Source organism: Oculina patagonica, chromosome 11 (assembly GCF_052425735.1).
Source record: "Oculina patagonica isolate OP01 chromosome 11, crgOcupat, whole genome shotgun sequence".
In the NCBI taxonomy this organism is placed as follows: Eukaryota; Metazoa; Cnidaria; class Anthozoa; order Scleractinia; family Oculinidae; genus Oculina; species Oculina patagonica.
The window spans coordinates 17237757-17261165 of record NC_135768.1 but is presented as its reverse complement, the minus strand read 5'-3'; the positions used below and the strand labels follow the sequence as shown (position 1 = coordinate 17261165).

At 36.8% G+C, this 23409-nt stretch overlaps 4 protein-coding genes across 4 annotated transcripts; all 4 read right to left on the bottom strand.

Moving 5' to 3' along the window:
• Nucleotides 1–3643: 3643 nt before the first annotated feature.
• LOC144630018 (histamine H2 receptor-like) lies at nt 3644–4735 on the bottom strand. Its single transcript, XM_078488296.1, has one exon. The coding sequence runs from the start codon at nt 4640–4642 to the stop codon at nt 3644–3646; it is 999 nt and encodes a 332-aa protein (XP_078344422.1). The 5' UTR covers nt 4643–4735.
• A 5021-nt stretch (nt 4736–9756) lies between these two features.
• On the bottom strand, nt 9757–10767 carry LOC144629697 (uncharacterized). The gene has a single exon (XM_078487921.1). The coding sequence runs from the start codon at nt 10765–10767 to the stop codon at nt 9757–9759; it is 1011 nt and encodes a 336-aa protein (XP_078344047.1).
• A 4170-nt stretch (nt 10768–14937) lies between these two features.
• Nucleotides 14938–16092, bottom strand: LOC144630067 (adenosine receptor A3-like). Its single transcript, XM_078488346.1, has one exon. It carries the CDS (start codon nt 15937–15939, stop codon nt 14938–14940), a length of 1002 nt encoding a protein of 333 aa, XP_078344472.1. The 5' UTR covers nt 15940–16092.
• Nucleotides 16093–21289: 5197 nt separating this feature from the next.
• On the bottom strand, nt 21290–22210 carry LOC144629696 (uncharacterized). Its single transcript, XM_078487920.1, has one exon. The coding sequence runs from the start codon at nt 22208–22210 to the stop codon at nt 21290–21292; it is 921 nt and encodes a 306-aa protein (XP_078344046.1).
• Nucleotides 22211–23409: the final 1199 nt, after the last annotated feature.

Genomic DNA, 23409 nt, shown 5'->3' with positions numbered 1-23409 from the left:
AAACTATTTAAACAAATTAACTACCAACTTGCAACATTAAGGCTAAATTTTTTAAAATGGACCATTCGCGACGCAGCTGCTTCAAAACTTATGATATTTTTGCTAATGCGCTGAAATGCCCATAAAGCACATTATGTGAATGTTATCTGTGTGTGTAATGTATAACCAAACCAATTCAATAAACTGTAATCACATAGGTGGGATTCAGAAGCAAAGCGTGCCATTTCAAAATTTATAACAAGAATTTGCCTGTTTTGCCTAAACTTACTGCCAAAAGGTAGTAAAAATATATATATTTTTCAATGATCCTCTGGTTCAGAAGCGCTCAAATATTTGTTTTATTAATTAGAAACATATTTAATTGACCAGCTATTAACGCATATGATAAGTTGCTTGACCTATATTCTACGAAATATTGTGTTAGTACGAGTCTCGTTGTTGAGCAAGCAGATTATTTCCAGACGGACCTCAAAATCGCGAGCTGGTAACAGCAACAAACTGGTTTATTCCATAACGTTGACTCTTAAACATTACACACGTCACATCAGAATGAAAGTCTCGTTCCTGTACACAAACACTAAGACTAATAATTAATGGTAGCATAAAATGTGATTTTATATCAAAATTATTGCATATACTTAAACGTTTCAAAATGTCATTACATGTCACCGTTCAATGACTACTTTTCCTTGACCTCTGAGTGGACGTGAACACCGCACCTACACTGCATCCAGTCTTGCAAAGAAACAATGTTCGGCTGTTTGGATTTTACTCTGTCTTTGTACATAACATCTTTCTTGCTGTTTTTACAACTGCCCTTCGCAGCTCGCTAAGACGCCAACAATACAAAAGTGGATTAATTGAAGAGTTCAAGAATACTAAAGTGGTGGCAAGGTTCCATTCCTTTTGCCAAACCATTCCTGTTATTCCAAGAAGAGCTAAACCAGTAAACATTGGAATGTAACATAAAAGCAGAAAAGCGTAAAATACGAAAGTGTTTATTGCACTTTTTTTAAACTGGGTTATGTTTATGTTATTACTAGCATCTGAATTTTGCATTGCCTGTTGCTGAGCGTGGATTTGTATTTGATGTCCTTGAACAATTTGGGAAATTCGAATGTAACAAAATGAGGATATCAACAGACATACTATGATGAAAACCGATGTAACTATATAATATATCAGTCTGTTCCACAGGTAAAGAAAAATCGAAGCCGAAAACATGATAATCCACACTGCTACTAACGCGTACAAAACGCGTGATATAGTTACTATGGAAACATATCTCATGTGGTAGTGAAGAGCCGCAAATCTATCCGCGCTTATGGCTGTCATTGTCCAAAGGGAAATCCCACATAAACTGTATGACGGGATTTCATAATTTTGCCAAGAGTGATCTCGCATAAGCTCAAAAGTAATGAAAAGCGGTTGCACAACAAGCCCAATAAGAAGATCTGTGATGGCCAAATTACAGAGCAGTGTTGTAGACGGCGAAGAAAGCGAAGGAGTTCTCAAAATTGCTGCTATCACCAGAGCGTTCCCAATAATAGACATGATCATCAGTGGTGCATTGAGAGCGCAATATATGATGACGATATTTTGAGGATGTGTATTTTCTTCAAAGTCGAAGTAATCCCTTCCTGATTCGTTCCTGATTAAGGTGCTGTTGTTCAGCATGTTTCGTCTTTTAAAAAAGCCAACTTAAAAAACGAAAATCAGTTCAGTTTTAACTTCGTTGTGGTTACAAAATCGTCCTCTTGCAAGAAAGATCGACATTCTTTGAATTGGTCTCGAGTTCTTGTTTAGTTTTTATCTCCAGGGCTTTTGTAATAAAGTCCATTGTGATAGATTATCAGTGTTGATTGCCCCCTTATGGATTTTTTTTTACAGTCAGAAGATTTTTATCCCGCTGTATTTTTTAATTGCTTTCCAAAGAAAAGTTAACAAACATCCGTTAGAGAGAATAGTGACAAAACTAAGTAAAGCAAAACAGATATAATTACATAAATCTGCTGTGCTTTTTTATTTTGGAATTTTGTCGACAGTTTTGATCTTAAGGTGGATCGTAATGGTATAAACAATTGCGTCTTTTGCGCTCTATCGCATCCGACCCAACAATTTTGATGGATAAAGCTTAGTACGAATTTGTAGGGGAGCTTCAGCAATATTTAGGAATTTAAAGAAGATTCCTTTCCATTTCTTTGACTCTTTGTAAATATACCCACATGCAGTATTAACCCTTAATATGCTAAAATTACTCCAAAAAACGCGTTTTTTTTTAACCGTTAATCGATTTTCTTGGCTCTACGGTCCTAAATTTCTCTAAACTTTGCTAGAATGCACATTCTGACACTGCATTAAGTTTTTGATGACATTTCCATGTAAAAATGTACAACTCTTTTACTCTGGCGCATGCGCATAAGCCAAAATTTGTTTTTTTTTTTTGCTGAACCGTTCCGATTTTTTTCCTTGCTCCTTTGCTTTTCGTTTTTCTCTGCATGCATGCTTTCTTCTTCTCTCTATCATTTACTGTGTGCACGCCTTCTACTGGCCTGAAAAGTTTTGATCTTAATCAGAGGAAACCCTGGAAAGGAGACCATGATCAAGTACGGGTATATTGGCCTGTTTTAGCACCAATTTTACACCAAAAACTGATCAAGTTTTTTTCGATTAGCTCTGTCGGAATGCAGTCAATGTTCAAGATGGACACTCCTGTGGAAAGATCTATCCAAACTCTATAAGTTGCACGTCACAAACATCTGCTGACGTGTAAATTGGTGACGTCATAAGTGGTTGAATGGCCATTCATCCAAATCCCGAAATAATCCGGACTTAGCATATTAAGGGTTAACATCATAATGACAACATTAATCTTTAAATCTGCTGTGTGCAAATGCTTTATGTAATTTTTACCACGGTCAGGAAAGCTAGCCTCTTCAAAACGAACGCTCGAATAAGACGAATAACAAGTTTGTGTTGGGACGTTTGCTGACGGCGTGTGCGTTGTAAGCAGGTGAGCGTTACAAAAAACACGTTTTTAATCCAGGGTTAATTCACAACTTACCAATTCCTCCTCCTACAAACCTAAAATCTTCGAACGAAATCGCTCACTACAACTGTATCGTATCAGATTGCTTCCCCCTTATAAACTACAATTTGATTGGTTCTGATACTACCTGAAATCTGATTGGTGTGACAAACAAACATACTTTGCTGACTGAGTCACTGAGTGACTGACTGACTACACGGCCCATCACGCCGACTAAGAGCTATGTTTTGAAAAAAATAACTCAAAAATGAAAATCATCAACAAGGGAATCAGATACTTCAATTATACACCCATACCTATAAGGGGAAGTTCTACAAGGGGACTAAAGCAGGGTCGTACCTAGCAAGAGGCAAGACGAGGCGCTTGCCTCGTCTAGATTTTAACTCAATATATTTTTTTAAAAAGAATACTTTGAGGTGGGAAAATGATCCCCCGTTGAACATGATTGATTTTTCGGAAGAAATACCTCATAAAAAAGCTGAAAATAGTGTCACAGAGCTCACAACTTTTGCCTCGTCTATGTTTTAACATTAAAAGTCTGGTTACGGCTCTGTAAAGGTGCCAAATGTGTACACCTAAACTTTGGCACCAAAACTATCTAGTATCTAACTCCACGTCCTCCTGTTTAACTTTTTTCGGAATGAGTTTCCTGAAAGCTTGCTTCGCGGTTTCGCGAAGCTCTGCCACTCGCCAGAAGTAAATCAACGGATTTGCTGTAGAGTTTGCAAAAATAACCACAACGGCAAGACAGTGAGCCGCAGATGTCCTCATGTCTTTCTTTTCTTGCGAAGCGCTTATTGCTGTGGTGATGATAAAGGGGAAGTAGCTTAGGACAAAAGTGCTAATAAGAATAATCATTGTGTTTGTTGTGCGTCGATATCGGACCATGCTTTGATGGGTTTGTTGTTGCGAGTCCTGAATTTGCTTGTTGTGCCTTTTGACAGTTTTGCAAATTATAAAATAACACCAGGCAACAAAAGTTGATATCAGTACGCAAAAAGCAGTAAGTATGTAGTTCAAAAGTTTGTTTTTCACCCAGAACCACTCAAGCGTTATCCACGTAACCCATATCGACCAGTAAATAACCACCGTAAAGAATACGCGGGTGTTTGTTATTAACTCGGCATATCGAAGGTGAAAACGCAGGGCGAGATATCGCTCAAAGCTGATGGCTGAAAGCGTTAGAAAAGAAACCCCATTGAACATCCAACTAGTGTAAAAATGAATAAACACTGCCAAGCAGTACAGTTCCATTTTTCCAAGAAGAAGTGAAATTTCTGCTACTAGGAACGAAGGCTGGGTTGTTAAACCAACAAAAAAGTCGGAAACTGCCAGAGAACAGAGGAGAACGTTTCTCGGTTGATGAAGCAAGGGTGTCCTCCATATTGCTAAAATGACAACCATGTTAAAAAGCAGTGTTGTGAAGCACATTATGAAGACAACAACACAGGCCGATAATGAAGATATTATGTAGAATTGTGGTAAATTTTCTCTGGCTTCTATATCCAGAAAACGTTGAAGAGTTTGACATGCTGAAGAATTGGTCGTATAGTTTTGCGAAGCAGAACTTAAAAAATATGTTGCATTAGCCATGATATTGCGTTAACGCAGTCTCTGCACCCGTTTTACATAGTGTCAATTTGTATTCACACATTTGTAGAAATAGCTTTTAATTTGTACAGCTTTTAGCAAACAGGTTCGAAACAGCTGCTTTTCACTGATTGGCAGTTCCATGTTTAATGTTAAATTGCGTGGGTTTTAAATTAGCTCATCATTGTCTCTAGTTTCCCTTTCACGTGTAATTATAGCTTTTTATTATGTTAGGAGAGTGCTTTCAACAAGACTGAAGAAACTTTTAAGGAAGAACTTAACCTTCATTTTATATTAGCCTTCCAGCAGTGGGTTAATGTATAGCAGTTGTGTTTGCGTCTGTCGCGAGTGCCTTGTGAATACTATTTAAGTAATTGTTTACTTAAGAGAGCTTGGCGATATTGTTGCACTCTCAGGATTGCCCCATGATTTTCGATTGCTAATTTTGCTAATTTTGTTTTCGAGTTTGAAATTTTAAACATTTTTTATCTTTTTTTAAAATTGAAACATCGTATTAAATGTAACTATTTTGTAGCATTGAGAAAATTTACTAAACATAATCATTCTTTTCGATTCTTTGGTTAATATGTTTTTTTTTCTGAAGACAGGCGAAGCGAACAAGGAAAATACTCAACTAGGGAATATTTGGTTGTTTACCATTTGCAAAAAAATAAGGAAATTTCGGTTGGGAACTTCCGTTCAGGAAAAATGTATTCAATTTGAAAAAAGGTTAAATGCGGAACTAGTGGAAATGATGCTACGAGAATTTCTATTTGGAAAGGAATAAACCAAAAAGTTGTCTTCCATTTACATCTTAACCAGAATTTCTGTTTTTTTTTTGGTAAACAACCATGAATTATATGTGCATCACCGATTGTTGAAGTTAAAGTACATGCCTCGATAAGAAGAAAGTCGGTTTATTCTGTTGCCCATGGAAGTGAAAATCGGCAGTAAAATGTGACTTTCGTTGCAGCTGATCTTGCAGACATGCAGGCGCATAAAATTAACAACTTGGGAGTCAACAAGGCGTCACGTCGGTTTATTTGCCTTAAAAACCTATAATTAACTAAACGTTTTGTTGTCCCGCCAAAGCGTAAGAAACTTCTCTGCAGGCATAACGGCGATCTTTCTTGCATATTTAATAATTCAGTAATTCTATAACACTTTAACTTAATCAGTACCCAAATGAGTTGTCTTGTTATAATTCGGTGACAGCTTGGTTCCTTAAAATTATTCAACGCACGTTATAGTTGTTTTCATTTACTTTATGGAGAGTTCCAAAAAGTGGGAAAGGAAAGAATATATTTTCAATTTTGATTAAAGAATGGAAATCATTTCCGTGTTTTCATGCAGCTCTACAAACAAGAGTTAATTTGAGAGTGGAATGGAAAGCGTTTCTATGTTTTCTTATAGTTCTATTAAATAGATTTAGCCAAGCCTAAAAGCGGAGCTCCCGATTTACTGACCAATAACAGGAAAAATATAGCACTTGAGCCCGCGATCCAATGTAAACCATTATTTGGTCAGCGGTAAACGTCAAAAAACATTCGACCTCGATGAGTTCTATATGTGAGCCCGCGATATGGTCATGTGATACTGGTCAGTTGATACCCTGCTTTGACAGCTGTCAATTGACCATGACATGGATGTCCAATATCAAAGATGTAAGCTGGCGTTAACCATAACCTTTAAACGATTTCTGGAGTATGGCCGCCATGTTGGGGCGACTTCGTCGTCGTCGTCGCACGCGCCCGCGAGCCATGCCGCTAGCCATGATGACCATGAAAAACCAAAAGCATGGGTCTGTTCATTTTCTATGGGTATGGGGCTCTGCTCTGCGGCCCTTCGGGCCGCTGGGAGCTCCGCTATTAAAGCCAAGAGAAATTGTTTTGTGCCAAGTGAAGATCCTTGGCTTACTCTACAAGATGACATGTTTTTTATAGGCTCGTGACGTCAGATGACGTCATGAGCGACACCATCTTGGATTTCGTCATTAACAAAAAGTCGGACATCAAGTCAGAAATGCTTATGGAATTTGAAATTAAGGAAATCACAGACAATTACTTGATAAATAAAGAAAAATGCAACAAATGAAGATTTTTGGCCAGACCTTCTTGTAATTATGGCATTTTCATGGCATATCAAAATTTCGTAAGGAATGAATCAACAGCTACTGATATTTTGGCACAAAAGAGAAAATCCTCTTTTCAAAACTCCAAAAAACCTCAAGAGAAGGTGCATCCAACCCCCCATGTACTTCCGTGTTAATCAAATTTATAGAATAGAGCACAATGCCTCTTTAGAAATTCAACATTTAGATTACTCCGTTTGCTTACAACATCTAGTGAAAACAGTAAACAGCGCTGTTTTGGCGAAAGAGTAAAATAAATAAAGCAATCTGATTCGCTTACACAAGTGTAGGTCTTAATATAAAATGAGCTGTTTCAATTCTTCCAATTGATACCTGTAGCCCATTACATTTGAAGGCATTGTTACATTTGTGACCAAACCCTGAACAACACTAGAGAGTGTTATTGCATTTGTGGTCAAACCCTTATTACAGTTGAGGGCGTTATTACATTTGTGGTCAAACCTTATTACATTTGAGGGCGTTATTACATTTGTGGCCAATTATTACATTTGAGGCTTCTACAGGGCTGCCTCTTTGGGCTAAACAGGAAATGCTATTACTTTTTTTCCGTATGCGGTTTCATGAGATGCGGTTTCATCTCGGAAGTAAATTCGTTGTTTTGTGTTTACATGATATCAGAACGAAAGTGTCATTCCAGAACGAAAATTTCATTCCGGAATGAAAACCGGAATGAAATCATTCCGGAATGACTTGACTTTCGTTTCGGTATCAAGTTAACAGATACAGAGAAATATATGGGATGGCATGAACTCGTTCCGGAATGAAAGTCATTCCGGAATTATGTAAACAGTGGATGTTTGGAAGAGACTAGAAATGATTTGGAAACAAGAGCTGTAGTTGAGCATTTCCACAGCTTTTTTGAGTTCTCCCAGTTTCATGAACTGGATAGAAATACAAAAAAAATAAAGTGCTTTCTGTCTTCAATAAAAGATAAAGTGAGGTAAAGGAAGGAAAATCACTCTTTTATTACGATTATCAAACTGTGAATTCTCTGCTCGCGCAGTGCTCTGTGTTTACACAGCTGGGATTATGTGAACACGACTTCTATCTCGCACTTTCTGGCAGTTTTGATAGAGTTAATAAGCCGTTTTAAGAGTTTTATTATCATTCCATGGGCTAACAACAAACATTAATTTGACTGATAAAAAAGCCAGTAATTTTTTTTTAAGTTTAAGGGTTGTCTTAGTGCGATTACACGCCTAAATTAATTTAAGAAATGTCGCCCTTTGCCTCGTAGTGGTTAACATTACATTTCTTGTCTTTTCATGAACCAATAAACCATAGCTGATAGTAACAAAAATAGCATTTTTATTTGAAAACACGATGTATAAAATTAACATACAGCACAACGCAAACAGACTAGTAATAAGTATGTGGGCCTGTCAACAAAGTAGCCAGCTATGACGTTATCTTTGATAGCTGTCGCTTTTTTCATATTTACCTTGAAAATTATTCATTTTTCCTTTGACCAATATTCATTACTCCTGGTCAAAAAAATTAAAATTTTATATTCCTTTTCGATTTTAAAGTAGACCAGTCAAAATACCTTTACGACTTAAAGATAGCTTGCATTCAAAATACATTACTGCGCTCAACACCCGTGCGAAAGCAAGTAATCTAAGAGATCTCAACAGCGGTTTCCAACTGAATGTTGAAGTAATCCTTAATTGCAGTGGTTTTGCATTAATTTGTTTTGTGATTGGTTTTTAAAGCTCGCGCTTCTTCCTCGACCAATCAGAAGTGAAAACAAAGCCACGTCCGTTTTCCCGCGCTTCGCGTCCGTTACATATGTTTTCTTCGAGCTTTGATTGGTTCACTGGATCGTCTGTGTCCTTTGTGATCGATAACTTTGGTTTTCCTTTATACGAAAAGCGCTTGCATTAATATGCTTTCTCGTGCCTTTTCAGTAAGAAAAGACCATACCATACATAGACCTCCCATCAATATCGTTTCCCGACTTATTATATTTTCCAAGTCATTTTTAGCTTTAGTGAACTCACAAACACGTCCTTAGCTTTATGCTAATTATGTGTATGTACTCAAGCTGAGTTTTTTATTAATCTACCGTTGAAGCTCTTGAAAGCCTTTGATTACTCCAAAGTTTTGTTATGACAAAAAAAGAATTACTTATGAAAACAAGCGAAATAACACTTCGACGTTTCGAAGACATCTTCACTTCTAGTTTTACTTTTCAAGTAAAAATGACGGTTGTAGTTTTGTATTTAGAAGGGCGATATATTAAATTCGTAACTAAAACCGTCATTTTAACTTGATAATGGAGTCAAGATGTCTTTGAAACGTCGTGGTTTTAATTTTTAATTGTATCTCTAAATGTTCTCTTATTGAAACAGTAGAATTCACCGATATTTTGATCATCTTCTTGTAAGATCCTTTACCTTTGTTTCATTGAAGAAACAAAAGCTAGTGAAAACATACACGTTAAAATCATATGCACATGCACCTTGCGTGAACATCTATGTAAATAAATATGTTCACAAAAGCAATCAGACCATAGTAAATCATCACCTTTTTAATATTTTTAAAATGTAAAACTCCTAGTCGATGGACTTTAATTCTGCAGCTGTCAAGCAAATGCTGTTTAAAATAAATAGAAACACTGAATAGATCTGCCAGTGTAATATTGCGTGGTTTTCATTGAACAGGAGAAATTTTACACTTATCATTTTCAACTTCATAAAATGCCTTAGGCTCTCAGATTTTAAAATCAATATTGCATTAATGTGGGACAAAAATATATATAATGCATTATTCATCAAGCGCTAAAACATCACACAGTCTTCAAAATTTTATAGTGAATGGCGTTTTCTGTGCTCATAATATTCGCTGGAGGTTTAAGAACTATTTACAAATTCGAAAAGGTTAAAACTTTAATAGAGAAAAAGCGAACGTTGTCGACTAAATAAGGTATCTTCAGGAGTAGTCAATAGTCAATCCTTTTGCTATTTCAGTTGATGCATTTGCATGACATTTTTGTTACTGTTTTAATAACTGCTACTCGAAGTTCACGTAGACGCCAGCAGTATAAAAAGGGATTGATGGCAGAATTAGCAAATAGCAAAGTTGCTGTAAATATCCAAGCTGTGTTCGAGTTTGTGACATAGATATGACTGTAAAAAATCCTGTAAATAAGCCATGGAAAATAACAAAAAATTGTGCAGATGTAAAATACGAAAGTGTTTACTGCAGTTCGGCTTAATGACAGAAGGTTATACGAATTTTCATCAGTTGACACTACCACTGCTTGCTGTTGAGCGAGTATCTGCAACTGATGGCGACGAACGATTCGATATATGCCGATGTAAGAAATAGTAGAAGCTATAATATAAACGCATATTAAGACAATACTAATATAAAAATTTGCCAGTCGATACCAAAATTGAAAACTAGACAGCAACAGGATATGAGTAACCCAAATTATTATCAAGATTAATTTAACACGCCTTGTAGTAACAAACATGTTATACGTCATGTGATATCGAAGTGCCAAAAAACGATCAACACTTATCGCTGCCATTGTCGCGAAGGAAATCCCACAGAAAGAAAATCCCATCGTTCTTGTTACTCCCAGCAGAATAATATCCGATGTAAGCTCTTTGGCGATGTAAATCGGCTGAACCACCAAACCCACAACCAAGTCTGAAACAGCGAGACCACACAGGAGAATTAAGGACGGCGAACGAAGCGAAGACGTTGTGGCAACCGCTGCTAACACCATTGCGTTTCCAAAAATTGATATTAGCATCAGTGGCACATTCAGGACACAGTTGACAATCACGATAGTAGTAACACGGGTTACAGTTTCTTTATAATTGTCAAAATCTCCACCATCTGCCGATTCATCCCAAAGCGAAAATGTATGGTTTAGCATCACGACAGATTTTACCAAGGTATAACTAAGCAATTTGTCATCCAAATGTTGTCGCCATTCTTGAATGCGTTTCAAACGCAGTGACATGTTTACACCTGAGTTTGTTTGCCGGATTATCAGATTCAGTCTAGCATGCATATAATTTGAGTAATTCCAAACTGTTTTCTTCCAATGCTACAGGAAGATGTTTTAAAACACAAAAACTCACACCTATTACAATTAAACTTGCTAAAGCTGCAGCTTATCATACTGATGTGACAAGATGTCAGTTTTTCCACCTGCAATCGAATTGAATCAAAACAATGGGGAGACTTTTGGAGTGTCTAAATGATGACGCTGACATTAAAATTTGTATTAATAAGCCAATCTACGAAGATTCAAAATTGACTTTACTGCGAAATTGAATTGTCTTAGTTATATGTCCGGTTTACGGAGTTTAAGGCCTGCCTCACACTAGCGACATAACGGCGAAGACATAACGACATTGAGAATAGATCAGTTTTTTTGTCGTTATGCTTTAGTTATTATTTTTCTGTTATGTTGTCATGTCCTGTTGTAAAATATTAAATTCAAATCGTTGTAAACCTCTACTATTTACTGCTAACCTGGAAAAATTGTCAAAACTATTTAAACAAATTAACTACCAACTTGCAACATTAAGGCTAAATTTTTTAAAATGGACCATTCGCGACGCAGCTGCTTCAAAACTTATGATATTTTTGCTAATGCGCTGAAATGCCCATAAAGCACATTATGTGAATGTTATCTGTGTGTGTAATGTATAACCAAACCAATTCAATAAACTGTAATCACATAGGTGGGATTCAGAAGCAAAGCGTGCCATTTCAAAATTTATAACAAGAATTTGCCTGTTTTGCCTAAACTTACTGCCAAAAGGTAGTAAAAATATATATATTTTTCAATGATCCTCTGGTTCAGAAGCGCTCAAATATTTGTTTTATTAATTAGAAACATATTTAATTGACCAGCTATTAACGCATATGATAAGTTGCTTGACCTATATTCTACGAAATATTGTGTTAGTACGAGTCTCGTTGTTGAGCAAGCAGATTATTTCCAGACAGACCTCAAAATCGCGAGCTGGTAACAGCAACAAACTGGTTTATTCCATAACGTTGACTCTTAAACATTACACACGTCACATCAGAATGAAAGTCTCGTTCCTGTACACAAACACTAAGACTAATAATTAATGGTAGCATAAAATGTGATTTTATATCAAAATTATTGCATATACTTAAACGTTTCAAAATGTCATTACATGTCACCGTTCAATGACTACTTTTCCTTGACCTCTGAGTGGACGTGAACACCGCACCTACACTGCATCCAGTCTTGCAAAGAAACAATGTTCGGCTGTTTGGATTTTACTCTGTCTTTGTACATAACATCTTTCTTGCTGTTTTTACAACTGCCCTTCGCAGCTCGCTAAGACGCCAACAATACAAAAGTGGATTAATTGAAGAGTTCAAGAATACTAAAGTGGTGGCAAGGTTCCATTCCTTTTGCCAAACCATTCCTGTTATTCCAAGAAGAGCTAAACCAGTAAACATTGGAATGTAACATAAAAGCAGAAAAGCGTAAAATACGAAAGTGTTTATTGCACTTTTTTTAAACTGGGTTATGTTTATGTTATTACTAGCATCTGAATTTTGCATTGCCTGTTGCTGAGCGTGGATTTGTATTTGATGTCCTTGAACAATTTGGGAAATTCGAATGTAACAAAATGAGGATATCAACAGACATACTATGATGAAAACCGATGTAACTATATAATATATCAGTCTGTTCCACAGGTAAAGAAAAATCGAAGCCGAAAACATGATAATCCACACTGCTACTAACGCGTACAAAACGCGTGATATAGTTACTATGGAAACATATCTCATGTGGTAGTGAAGAGCCGCAAATCTATCCGCGCTTATGGCTGTCATTGTCCAAAGGGAAATCCCACATAAACTGTATGACGGGATTTCATAATTTTGCCAAGAGTGATCTCGCATAAGCTCAAAAGTAATGAAAAGCGGTTGCACAACAAGCCCAATAAGAAGATCTGTGATGGCCAAATTACAGAGCAGTGTTGTAGACGGCGAAGAAAGCGAAGGAGTTCTCAAAATTGCTGCTATCACCAGAGCGTTCCCAATAATAGACATGATCATCAGTGGTGCATTGAGAGCGCAATATATGATGACGATATTTTGAGGATGTGTATTTTCTTCAAAGTCGAAGTAATCCCTTCCTGATTCGTTCCTGATTAAGGTGCTGTTGTTCAGCATGTTTCGTCTTTTAAAAAAGCCAACTTAAAAAACGAAAATCAGTTCTGTTTTAACTTCGTTGTGGTTACAAAATCGTCCTCTTGCAAGAAAAATCGACATTCTTTGAATTGGTCTCGAGTTCTTGTTTAGTTTTTATCTCCAGGGCTTTTGTAATAAAGTCCATTGTGATAGATTATCAGTGTTGATTGCCCCCTTATGGATTTTTTTTTTACAGTCAGAAGATTTTATCCCGCTGTATTTTTTAATTGCTTTCCAAAGAAAAGTTAACAAACATCCGTTAGAGAGAATAGTGACAAAACTAAGTAAAGCAAAACAGATATAATTACATAAATCTGCTGTGCTTTTTTATTTTGGAATTTTGTCGACAGTTTTGATCTTAAGGTGGATCGTAATGGTATAAACAATTGCGTCTTTTGCGCTCTATCGCATCCGACCCAACAATTTTGATGGATAAAGCTTAGTACGAATTTGTAGGGGAGCTTCAGCAATATTTAGGAATTTAAAGAAGATTCCTTTCCATTTCTTTGACTCTTTGTAAATATACCCACATGCAGTATTAACCCTTAATATGCTAAAATTACTCCAAAAACGCGTTTTTTTTAACCGTTAATCGATTTTCTTGGCTCTACGGTCCTAAATTTCTCTAAACTTTGCTAGAATGCACATTCTGACACTGCATTAAGTTTTTGATGACATTTCCATGTAAAAATGTACAACTTTTTACTTTGGCGCATGCGCATAAGCCAAAATTTGTTTTTTTTTGCTGAACCGTTCCGATTTTTTTCCTTGCTCCTTTGCTTTTCGTTTTTCTCTGCATGCATGCTTTCTTCTTCTCTCTATCATTTACTGTGTGCACGCCTTCTACTGGCCTGAAAAGTTTTGATCTTAATCAATGGAAACCCTGGAAAGGAGACCATGATCAAGTACGGGTATATTGGCCTGTTTTAGCACCAATTTTACACCAAAAACTGATCAAGTTTTTTTCGATTAGCTCTGTCGGAATGCAGTCAATGTTCAAGATGGACACTCCTGTGGAAAGATCTATCCAAACTCTATAAGTTGCACGTCACAAACATCTGCTGACGTGTAAATTGGTGACGTCATAAGTGGTTGAATGGCCATTCATCCAAATCCCGAAATAATCCGGACTTAGCATATTAAGGGTTAACATCATAATGACAACATTAATCTTTAAATCTGCTGTGTGCAAATGCTTTATGTAATTTTTACCACGGTCAGGAAAGCTAGCCTCTTCAAAACGAACGCTCGAATAAGACGAATAACAAGTTTGTGTTGGGACGTTTGCTGACGGCGTGTGCGTTGTAAGCAGGTGAGCGTTACAAAAAACACGTTTTTAATCCAGGGTTAATTCACAACTTACCAATTCCTACTCCTACAAACCTAAAATCTTCGAACGAAATCGCTCACTACAACTGTATCGTATCAGATTGCTTCCCCCTTATAAACTACAATTTGATTGGTTCTGATACTACCTGAAATCTGATTGGTGTGACAAACAAACATACTTTGCTGACTGAGTCACTGAGTGACTGACTGACTACACGGCCCATCACGCCGACTAAGAGCTATGTTTTGAAAAAAATAACTCAAAAATGAAAATCATCAACAAGGGAATCAGATACTTCAATTATACACCCATACCTATAAGGGGAAGTTCTACAAGGGGACTAAAGCAGGGTCGTACCTAGCAAGAGGCAAGACGAGGCGCTTGCCTCGTCTAGATTTTAACTCAATATATTTTTTTAAAAAGAATACTTTGAGGTGGGAAAATGATCCCCCGTTGAACATGATTGATTTTTCGGAAGAAATACCTCATAAAAAAGCTGAAAATAGTGTCACAGAGCTTACAACTTTTGCCTCGTCTATGTTTTAACATTAAAAGTCTGGGTACGGCTCTGTAAAGGTGCCAAATGTGTACACCTAAACTTTGGCACCAAAACTATCTAGTATCTAACTCCACGTCCTCCTGTTTAACTTTTTTCGGAATGAGTTTCCTGAAAGCTTGCTTCGCGGTTTCGCGAAGCTCTGCCACTCGCCAGAAGTAAATCAACGGATTTGCTGTAGAGTTTGCAAAAATGACCACAACCGCAAGACAGTGGGCCGCAGATGTCCTCATGTCTTCCTTCGCTTGCGAAGCACTTATTGCCGTGGTGATGATAAAGGGAAAGTAGCTTAGGGCAAAAGCGCTAATAAGAATAATCATTGTGTTTGTCGTGCGTCGATATCGGACCATGCTTTGATGGGTTTGTTGTTGCGAGTCCTGAATTTGTTTGTTGTGCCTTTTGACAGTTTTGTAAATTATAAAATAACACCAGGCGTCAATTGTTGATATCAGTATGCAAAGGGCAATAAGTATGTGGGTCAGAAGTTTGCTTTTCGCCCAAAACCACAGAAGCGTTATCCACGTAACCCATATCGACCAGAAAATAATCACCGTAATGAACACGCGGGTGTTTGTTATTAACTCGGCATATCGAAGGTGAAAACGCAGGGCGAGATATCGCTCAAAGCTGATGGCTGAAAGCGTTAGGAAAGAAACCCCATTGAACATCCAACTAGTGTAAAAGTGAATAAACACTGCTAAGCAGTATAGCTCCATGTTTCCAAGAAGAAGTGAAATTTCTGCTACTAGAAAGGAAGGCTGTGTTGTTAAACCAACGAAAAAGTCGGAAACTGCCAGAGAACAGAGTAGAACGTTTCTCGGTTGATGCAGCAAGGGTGTCCTCCATATTGCCAAAATGACAACCATATTAAAAAGCAGTGTTGTGAAGCACATTATGAAGTCAAGCGCACACGCCGATATTGACGCTATTATGTAGAATTGTGGTAAATTCTCTCTAGCCTCTATATCCAGAAAAGGTTGAAGAGTTTGGCAGGTTGAGGAATTGGTCGTCGTATAGTTTTGGGAAACAGAACTTAATAAATATGTTGCATTAGCCATGATATTGTGTCAACGCAGTCTCTGCATCCGTTTTACATAGTGTCAATTTGTATTCACACATTTGTAGAAATAGCTTTTAATTTGGACAGCTTTTAGCAAACAGGTTCAAAACAGCTGCTTTTCACCGATTGGCAGTTTCATGTTTAATGCCAAATTGCGTGGGTTTTAAATTAGCTCATCATTGTCTCTAGTTTCCCTTTCACGTGTAATTATAGCTTTTTATTATGTTAGGAGAGTGCTTTCAACAAGACTGAAGAAACTTTTAAGGAAGAACTTAACCTTCACTTTATATTAGCCTTCCAGCAGTAGGCTAAATAGCAATTGTGTTTGCGTCTGTCGCGAGTGCCTTGTGAATACTATTTAAGTAGTTATTTACTTAAGAGAGCTTGGCGTCATTGTTGCACTCTCAGGACGTGTTCCGCCTCATGATTTTCGATTGCTACTTTTGTTTTCGAGTTTGAAGTTTTAGACATTTTTATATTATAAATATTTTTTTAAACATCATATTAAATGTAACTATTTTGCAGCATTGAGAAAATTTACTAAACATAATTATTCTTTGGTTAATATATTTTTCTGAAGACAGGCGAAGCGAACAAGGAAAATACTCCACCAGGGAATATTTGGTTGTTTACCATTTACAAAAAAATACGGAAATTTCGGTTGGGAACTTCCGTTCATGAAGAATGTATTCAATATGAAGATTCCTATTGAAGATCCCGCCATTTCAATTTAACTGCGAAATTTAACACGGTCGTAAAAGCTGTAAGGCGGACCTAATACAGATGATGCAAAACGAATTTCCATTCGGAACGGAATGAACCAAAGATTCGTGTCCCACCTAAAACCAGAATTTTTGGAAACGGCTGGAAAAATGGTAAACAACCATTAGCTTGATGTGACGCCGATTGTTGAAGATCTAGTGCGTGCTTCGACAAGAAGAAGTGAAATTCGGCAGTGAAATGCGGCTTTCGTTGCAGTTGCCCTTGCAGACTTGCAGGGGCATAAAATTAACAACTTAGGAGTCAACAAGGCGTCACGGCTGTTTATTTACCTCATGAGTCTATAATTAACTAAGCGTTTTCGCTGTCCGCCAACGTGTTAGAAACTTCGCTGTAGGCATAACGGCGATCTTTCATGCATATTCAATAATTCAGTATATTAATAATATTTTAACCTTAATCGCCCAACCAAGTTGTCTTGTGATAATTCGGGGACAGCTTGGTTCCCTTTAATTATTCTACGTACGTTAAAGTTGTTTTTCATTTAATTTATGGAGAGTTCCAAAAAGTGAGAAAGGAAAAAATATATTTTCAATTTTGACTAAGAATGGAAATCATTTCCATGTTTTCATGCAGCTCTACAAACAAGAGTTAATTTAAGAGTGGAATGGAAAGCATTATATAGCTCTATAAACAAGAGCTAAATTAAGGGCCTGTTTACATGATTCCGGAATGACTTTCATTCCGGAACGAAACTCATTCCGGAATAAAGTTCGTTCTGCATTCACATGATAGAGTCGACCGGCTCAACCTTATGCGTTTTCACGTGCGTGGCTTTCGCGCGAGATAAAAAACAAAGATTGCGCAGGTTTCGCGCAAACATGTTATTGTGCCCATTTATGACCACATTTACTATTTTAACGAATAATTTGACCACAGAGCTGCTTCTTTGGGCTAAACAGGAAATGCTATTACGGTTTTTTCGCTCGAGTTCAAACTGTGGACTCCGTATGCGGATTCATGAGATGCGGTTTTACCTCGGAAGTAAATTAGTTGTTTTGTGTTTACATGATACCACAATGAAATGTCATTCCAGAACGAAAATTCCATTCTGGAATGAAAACCAGAATGGACTCATTCCGGAAAGACTTGACTTTTGTCTCGGTAAACTGATACAGAGAAATATATGGGGATGGAAGGAACTCGTTCTGGAATGAAAGTCATTCCGGAATCTTGTAAACAGGCCCTAAGAGTGGAAGTTTGGAGGAGATTAGAAATGATGTGGAAACAAGAGCTGTAGTTGAGCATTTCCACAGCTTTTTCGAGTTCACCCAGTTTCATGAAATCGATAGAAATACGAAACAATAAAGTGCTTTCTGTCTTTAATAAATGATGAAGTGAGATAAAGGAAGGAAATCGCTCTTTTATTGCGATTATCAAACTGTGAATTCTCTGCTCGTGCAGTGCTCTGTGTTTATACAGCTAGGATTATGGGAACACAACTTCTATCTCGCACTTTCTTAAAGTTTTGATACAGTTAATAAGCCGTTTTAAGAGTTTCGTTTTTATTTATTCCATGGGCTAACAACAAACATTAATAGCCCAATTTCGATATTTTAAAATTCAGCTTAAAACAATAGACATCACTACGAGGCTCCGGGGAATAAACCCCACGAAATCTATAGTTTAGTCCCCGGAGCCTCGTCCTGAGGTCTATTGTTTTAGGCTGAATTTTAATATATCGAAATTGGGCTATTTGACTGATAAAATAGCCAGAAAAAAAATTAAAGTTAAAGGGTTGTCTTAGGGTGATTACACGCCTAAATTATTTTAACTAGTAATAGTTCTCACTAGCTGCCCCCGCCATTTTATAATTTGTTTTACAGCAATAATCTAAAATAAGATTAGTGGAGTCTTTTTGTCGCCTTTATTTATTGATGCCGATGAACTGCACTATAAATTAGGCTTCTTTTTTCTGTGCCATCTACGTCACGTTATTGTTTGCTGCGGAATTTCTTGTTGTGTGACACCGTTGCGTCCTAATTAATAAATTTACAAGTTAAAGTCGAATATATTAGCTAGCGGAAATAACACATGGTAACACATTATTCGTGGTGACAACACGCAAGCTTATTTCCGTCCGGGCTTATAACATTCAAAACGAACTTACCGCAATAATTTTCAGGCCAAAAAGCCCAACAGTTCCACGAGTAACAAAATATGGCACATTCAACGATTCGAAAAAACAATTTTTACTCCTTATTCAACCACTCTTTGGATCAAATAAACTGACAGTTTGTTACCGAAACGAATTACCGTGTCATGACAAAGTTTACGCTTTTGTTTATTACTCGTCGTAAGATGTATACGGTTTCCACTTATTTTCACGACGTTCAGTCGCTGACTGAAATAAGAAACTCTTTGTCCCCGGATGATATGCCTGTTATGCCTTCCATGTCATTTTCGGTATCATTTCAATTTCAGGTACACGTTTCAGCTATTTTTTCAAGCAACTGATGTTTCTTGTGATCACAGTGCGACGGCTATTTTTATCCTTTGCGGTACTGACTTCCGTTGCTCCTTTGCAAGCGTTCCGGCAATCCTTTGCGAGCATTAGGGCAATCCTTTGCGAGCATTTGGGCAATCCTTTGCGAGCCGCTTTGACCAAAATCGAGATTTTTTCCGGTACCGTTCACTAAATGCACACATTTTACCTACCTACGCGGGGACTTCTAAGGTGCCTCCTCGGGTTCCGGCCTCTGGGCCGGAACCCTGCGGGGGCAAAAACGTCGCCCTTTGCCTCATAGTGGTTAACATTACCTTCTTGTCTTTTCATGAACCAAAGAACCATAGCTGTTAGTAACAAAAATAACATTCTTATTTGAAAGCACGATACAGCACAGCACAGTACAAACAGATAGAAAATTAGTATGGGCCTGTCAACAAAATAGCCAACTATGACGTTATCATTGATAACTGTCGCTATTTTTTAAAATTACATCGAAAATAATTAATTTTTCGTTTGACCAGTATTTATCACTGCCGTTCAAAAAATTGGAATCTTTAATATTCCTGTACGCTTTTGAAGTAGACCAGTCAAAATACCTTTACGACTGGTATGGTATTCAATATTCATTACTGCGCTCATACAACAGCCGTTCGAAAGCAAGTAATCTAGACCAATCTAGGCGAACTCAACAGCGCCAATAGACAGGACAGTAGAAGTTCCATTGAATGTCGAAAGTAATCTGCATTGGAGTAGTTTTGCTTTACCTTTTTTTGTGATTGGTTTTAAAAGCTCGCGCAATCTCTTCAACAAATCATAGATGAAACCAAAATCACCCGTGACTCGCCTACACACGTTTTCCCGCACTTCGCGTCGGCTACCTGTATTTTCTTCAAGTTTTGATTGGTTCACTGTATCATCTGTGACCTTTGAGATTGGCCAGAGTGATAATTTTGGTTTTCTTTTAAATAAATAATATACGAAAAACACTCTATTCAACGCATTAAAATGCTTTCTCGTCCCTTTTCAGTAAGAACGATTACAGTAGTTGGTAAATAGACCTCCCATCAATATCGTTTTTCCGACTTGCCCTTATTTTCCAAATAATCTTCTGTTATCTCACAAACATGCACTTAGCTTTATGCTAATGATGTCTATGTCCTCAAGCTGATTTTTTACTAATCTTTCGTTGAAGTTCTTAAAAGCCTTTACTCCAATGTGTTTTTTATGACAACAGTAGAATTACTAATGAAAATAAGCAAAATTAAACTTCGAAGTTTCGAAACCTTCTTGAGTTCGTTATCAAGTAAAAATGACGGTTGTAGTTTCGTATTTTAAATACATAGAAAGAGACAGAGTATATTTAGAATATACTAAATTCTAAACTACAACCGTCATTTTAACGTGATAATGGAGTCAAGATATCTTCGAAACGTCGCGGTTTTACATTTTAATTGTATCTTAAAATGTTCTCTTATTAGGATAGTAGAATTCACCTTTATTTTGATCATCTTCTTGTAAGAAGATCCTTAACCTTTGTTTTCTTGAAAAAAGAATATTGAAAATATTCAAATGAAAATCACATGCACATTTACCTTGCTTGAACATCTATGTAAATAAATTTGTTCTCAAAAGCAATCAGACCATAGTAAATAATCACCTTTATAATATTTTTAAAATGTTAAACTTCGAATCGTTGAACGTCTATGCCGTTGCTGTCAACCAAATGCTGTTTAAGATAAATAGGAACACTGGGTAGAACTGCCAGTGTAATATTGCGTGGTTTTCATTGAACAGGAGAAATTTTATACTAATCTTCGACTTCATGAAATGCCTTAGGCCCTCAGATTTTAAAATCAATATCGCGTTAACGTTGGACAAAAATATATATTATGCATTATTCATCAAACGCAAAAACATCGGAAAAACACATAGTCGTCAAATTTTCATATTGGATAGAGTTTTTCTGTGTTCATAATATTCGACGAGGTTCAAGAACAATTTACAATATTTTAGAAGATTAAAACTTTAACAGAGGTGACTGTTGTCGACTGAATAATGTATCTTAAGGAGTAATAACAAATAAGACCTGTCTCTGCTAATAGTCAATCCTTTTGCTATTTCAGTTGATGCATTTGCATGACATTTTTCTTACTGTCTTCAAAACAGCGACTCGAAGTTCACGAAGACGCCAGCAGTATAAAAAGGGGTTAATGGCAGAATTAGCAAATAGGAAAGTTGCTGTAAAAACCCAAGCTGTGTTCGGATTTGTGACGTAGATATGACTGTAAAAAATCCTGTAAATCAGCCATGGAAAATAACAAAAAATTGTGCAGATGTAAAACACGAAAGTGTTTACTGCGGTTTGGCTTGATGACAGAAGGTTATACGAATTTTCATCAGTTGACACGTCCACGGCCTGTTGTTGAGCGAGTATCTGCAACTGATGGCGACGAACGATTCGATATATGCCAATGTAAGAAACAGTAGAGGCTATGATATAAACGGCAATTAAAACACGACTGATGTAAAAATTAACCGGTTGATACCAAAAGCTAACGCTGGACAGCAACAGGATATGAATAACCCATATTATTATCAAGATTAATTTAACACGCCTTGTAGTAACAAACATGTTATACGTCATGTGATATCGAAGTGCCAAAAAACGATCAACACTTATCGCTGCCATTGTCGCGAAGGAAATCCCACAAAAAGAAAATCCCATAGTTCTTGTTACTCCTAGCAGAATAATATCCGATGTAAGCTCTTTGGCGATGTAAATCGGCTGAACCACCAAACCCACAACCAAGTCTGAAACAGCGAGACCACACAGGAGAATTAAGGACGGCGAACGAAGCGAAGACGTTGTGGCAACCGCATGTAACACCATTGTGTTTCCAAAAATTGATATTAGCATCAGTGGAAAATTCAGGGCACAGTTGACAACGACGATAGTAGTAATACAAGTTGCTGTTTCTTCGTTGTCAAAATCTCCACCATCTGCTGATTCATCCCAAAGCGAAAATGTATGGTTAAGCATCACGACAGATTTTACCAAAGTAGAACTTAAAACTGATGAATTCGTCGTTCAAATGTTGTCGCCAATCAAACTTTGTAAAATGTTTACATTTGAGTTTGTTTGCCGGATTTTCAGATTCATTCTAGCATGTATATAATTTCAGTAGCTTCAAACTGTTTTTTTTTTTTCAATACCACAGGAAGATGTTTTAAAACACAACAATGCACGGCTGTTATAATTAAACTTGCTAAAACTGCAGCTTATCATACTGGTATGACAAGATGTCAGTTTTTCTACCTGCAATTGAATTAAATCGGAAACAATGGGGAGACTTTTTGAGTGCCTTAATGGTGGCGTTGACATTAAAATTGGTATAAGCCAATCTACGAAGATTCAAAATTAACTTTACTGCACAACTGAATTGTTTTATTCATATGACTGGTTAACGGAGTCTAAGACCTAGTTCACACTAGCGACATTACGAGCTAACGACATAGACATAACGACATAAAGCAAAGATCAGTTTTTGTCCTCATATCATTATGTTATGTAGTTATGTTTCTGTTGTGTTTTTTTTGTCGCGTTGTTCACTGGTAACATAAAAGACGCCATGTCACGATATCTTTAAATTAAAAAAAATGTGGTTCAAAACATAATCTTTAAATCGATGTAAACCCCGGCAATTTACTGTTAACCTGGAAAAACTGAGAAGCATTTTTGAAAAAGTTACTACCAACTTGAAAAATTTAGGCTGAACTTTTCAAATAAGCAATCCGTGACGCAGCTGCTTCAAAACCCATGATGTCTTAGGTTATCCCGTTGCACATCACCTACGAAGCACATTATGTGAATGTCATTTATATGCATGTTGAATCACCAAACGAACGTAATATATTATCATCATATATGTGGAGCTCAGTTGCAAAGTGTGCCATTCTAAAATTTTTTACTTGAAATTGCCTGTTTTGCTTAAAGCTGCAATAAAAATTAACGTACTTCCAAAGGGTAGTGAATATGTTTTTTCCGAGATGCTCTTCTTCAGAAACGCACTTGACAGTATTTTGCATTTATCAAAGATAATTTGTTGTGAAGATGACCATAATAGCTTTATTTAGCTTGTTTCTTTTCAAACTCTCGCTCTTATACACAAGCACTTCCAAGGTCTAGAATATTCTCTAAAGGGCTAATTATAGTAGCAAAAAATGTGATTCTAGACAATT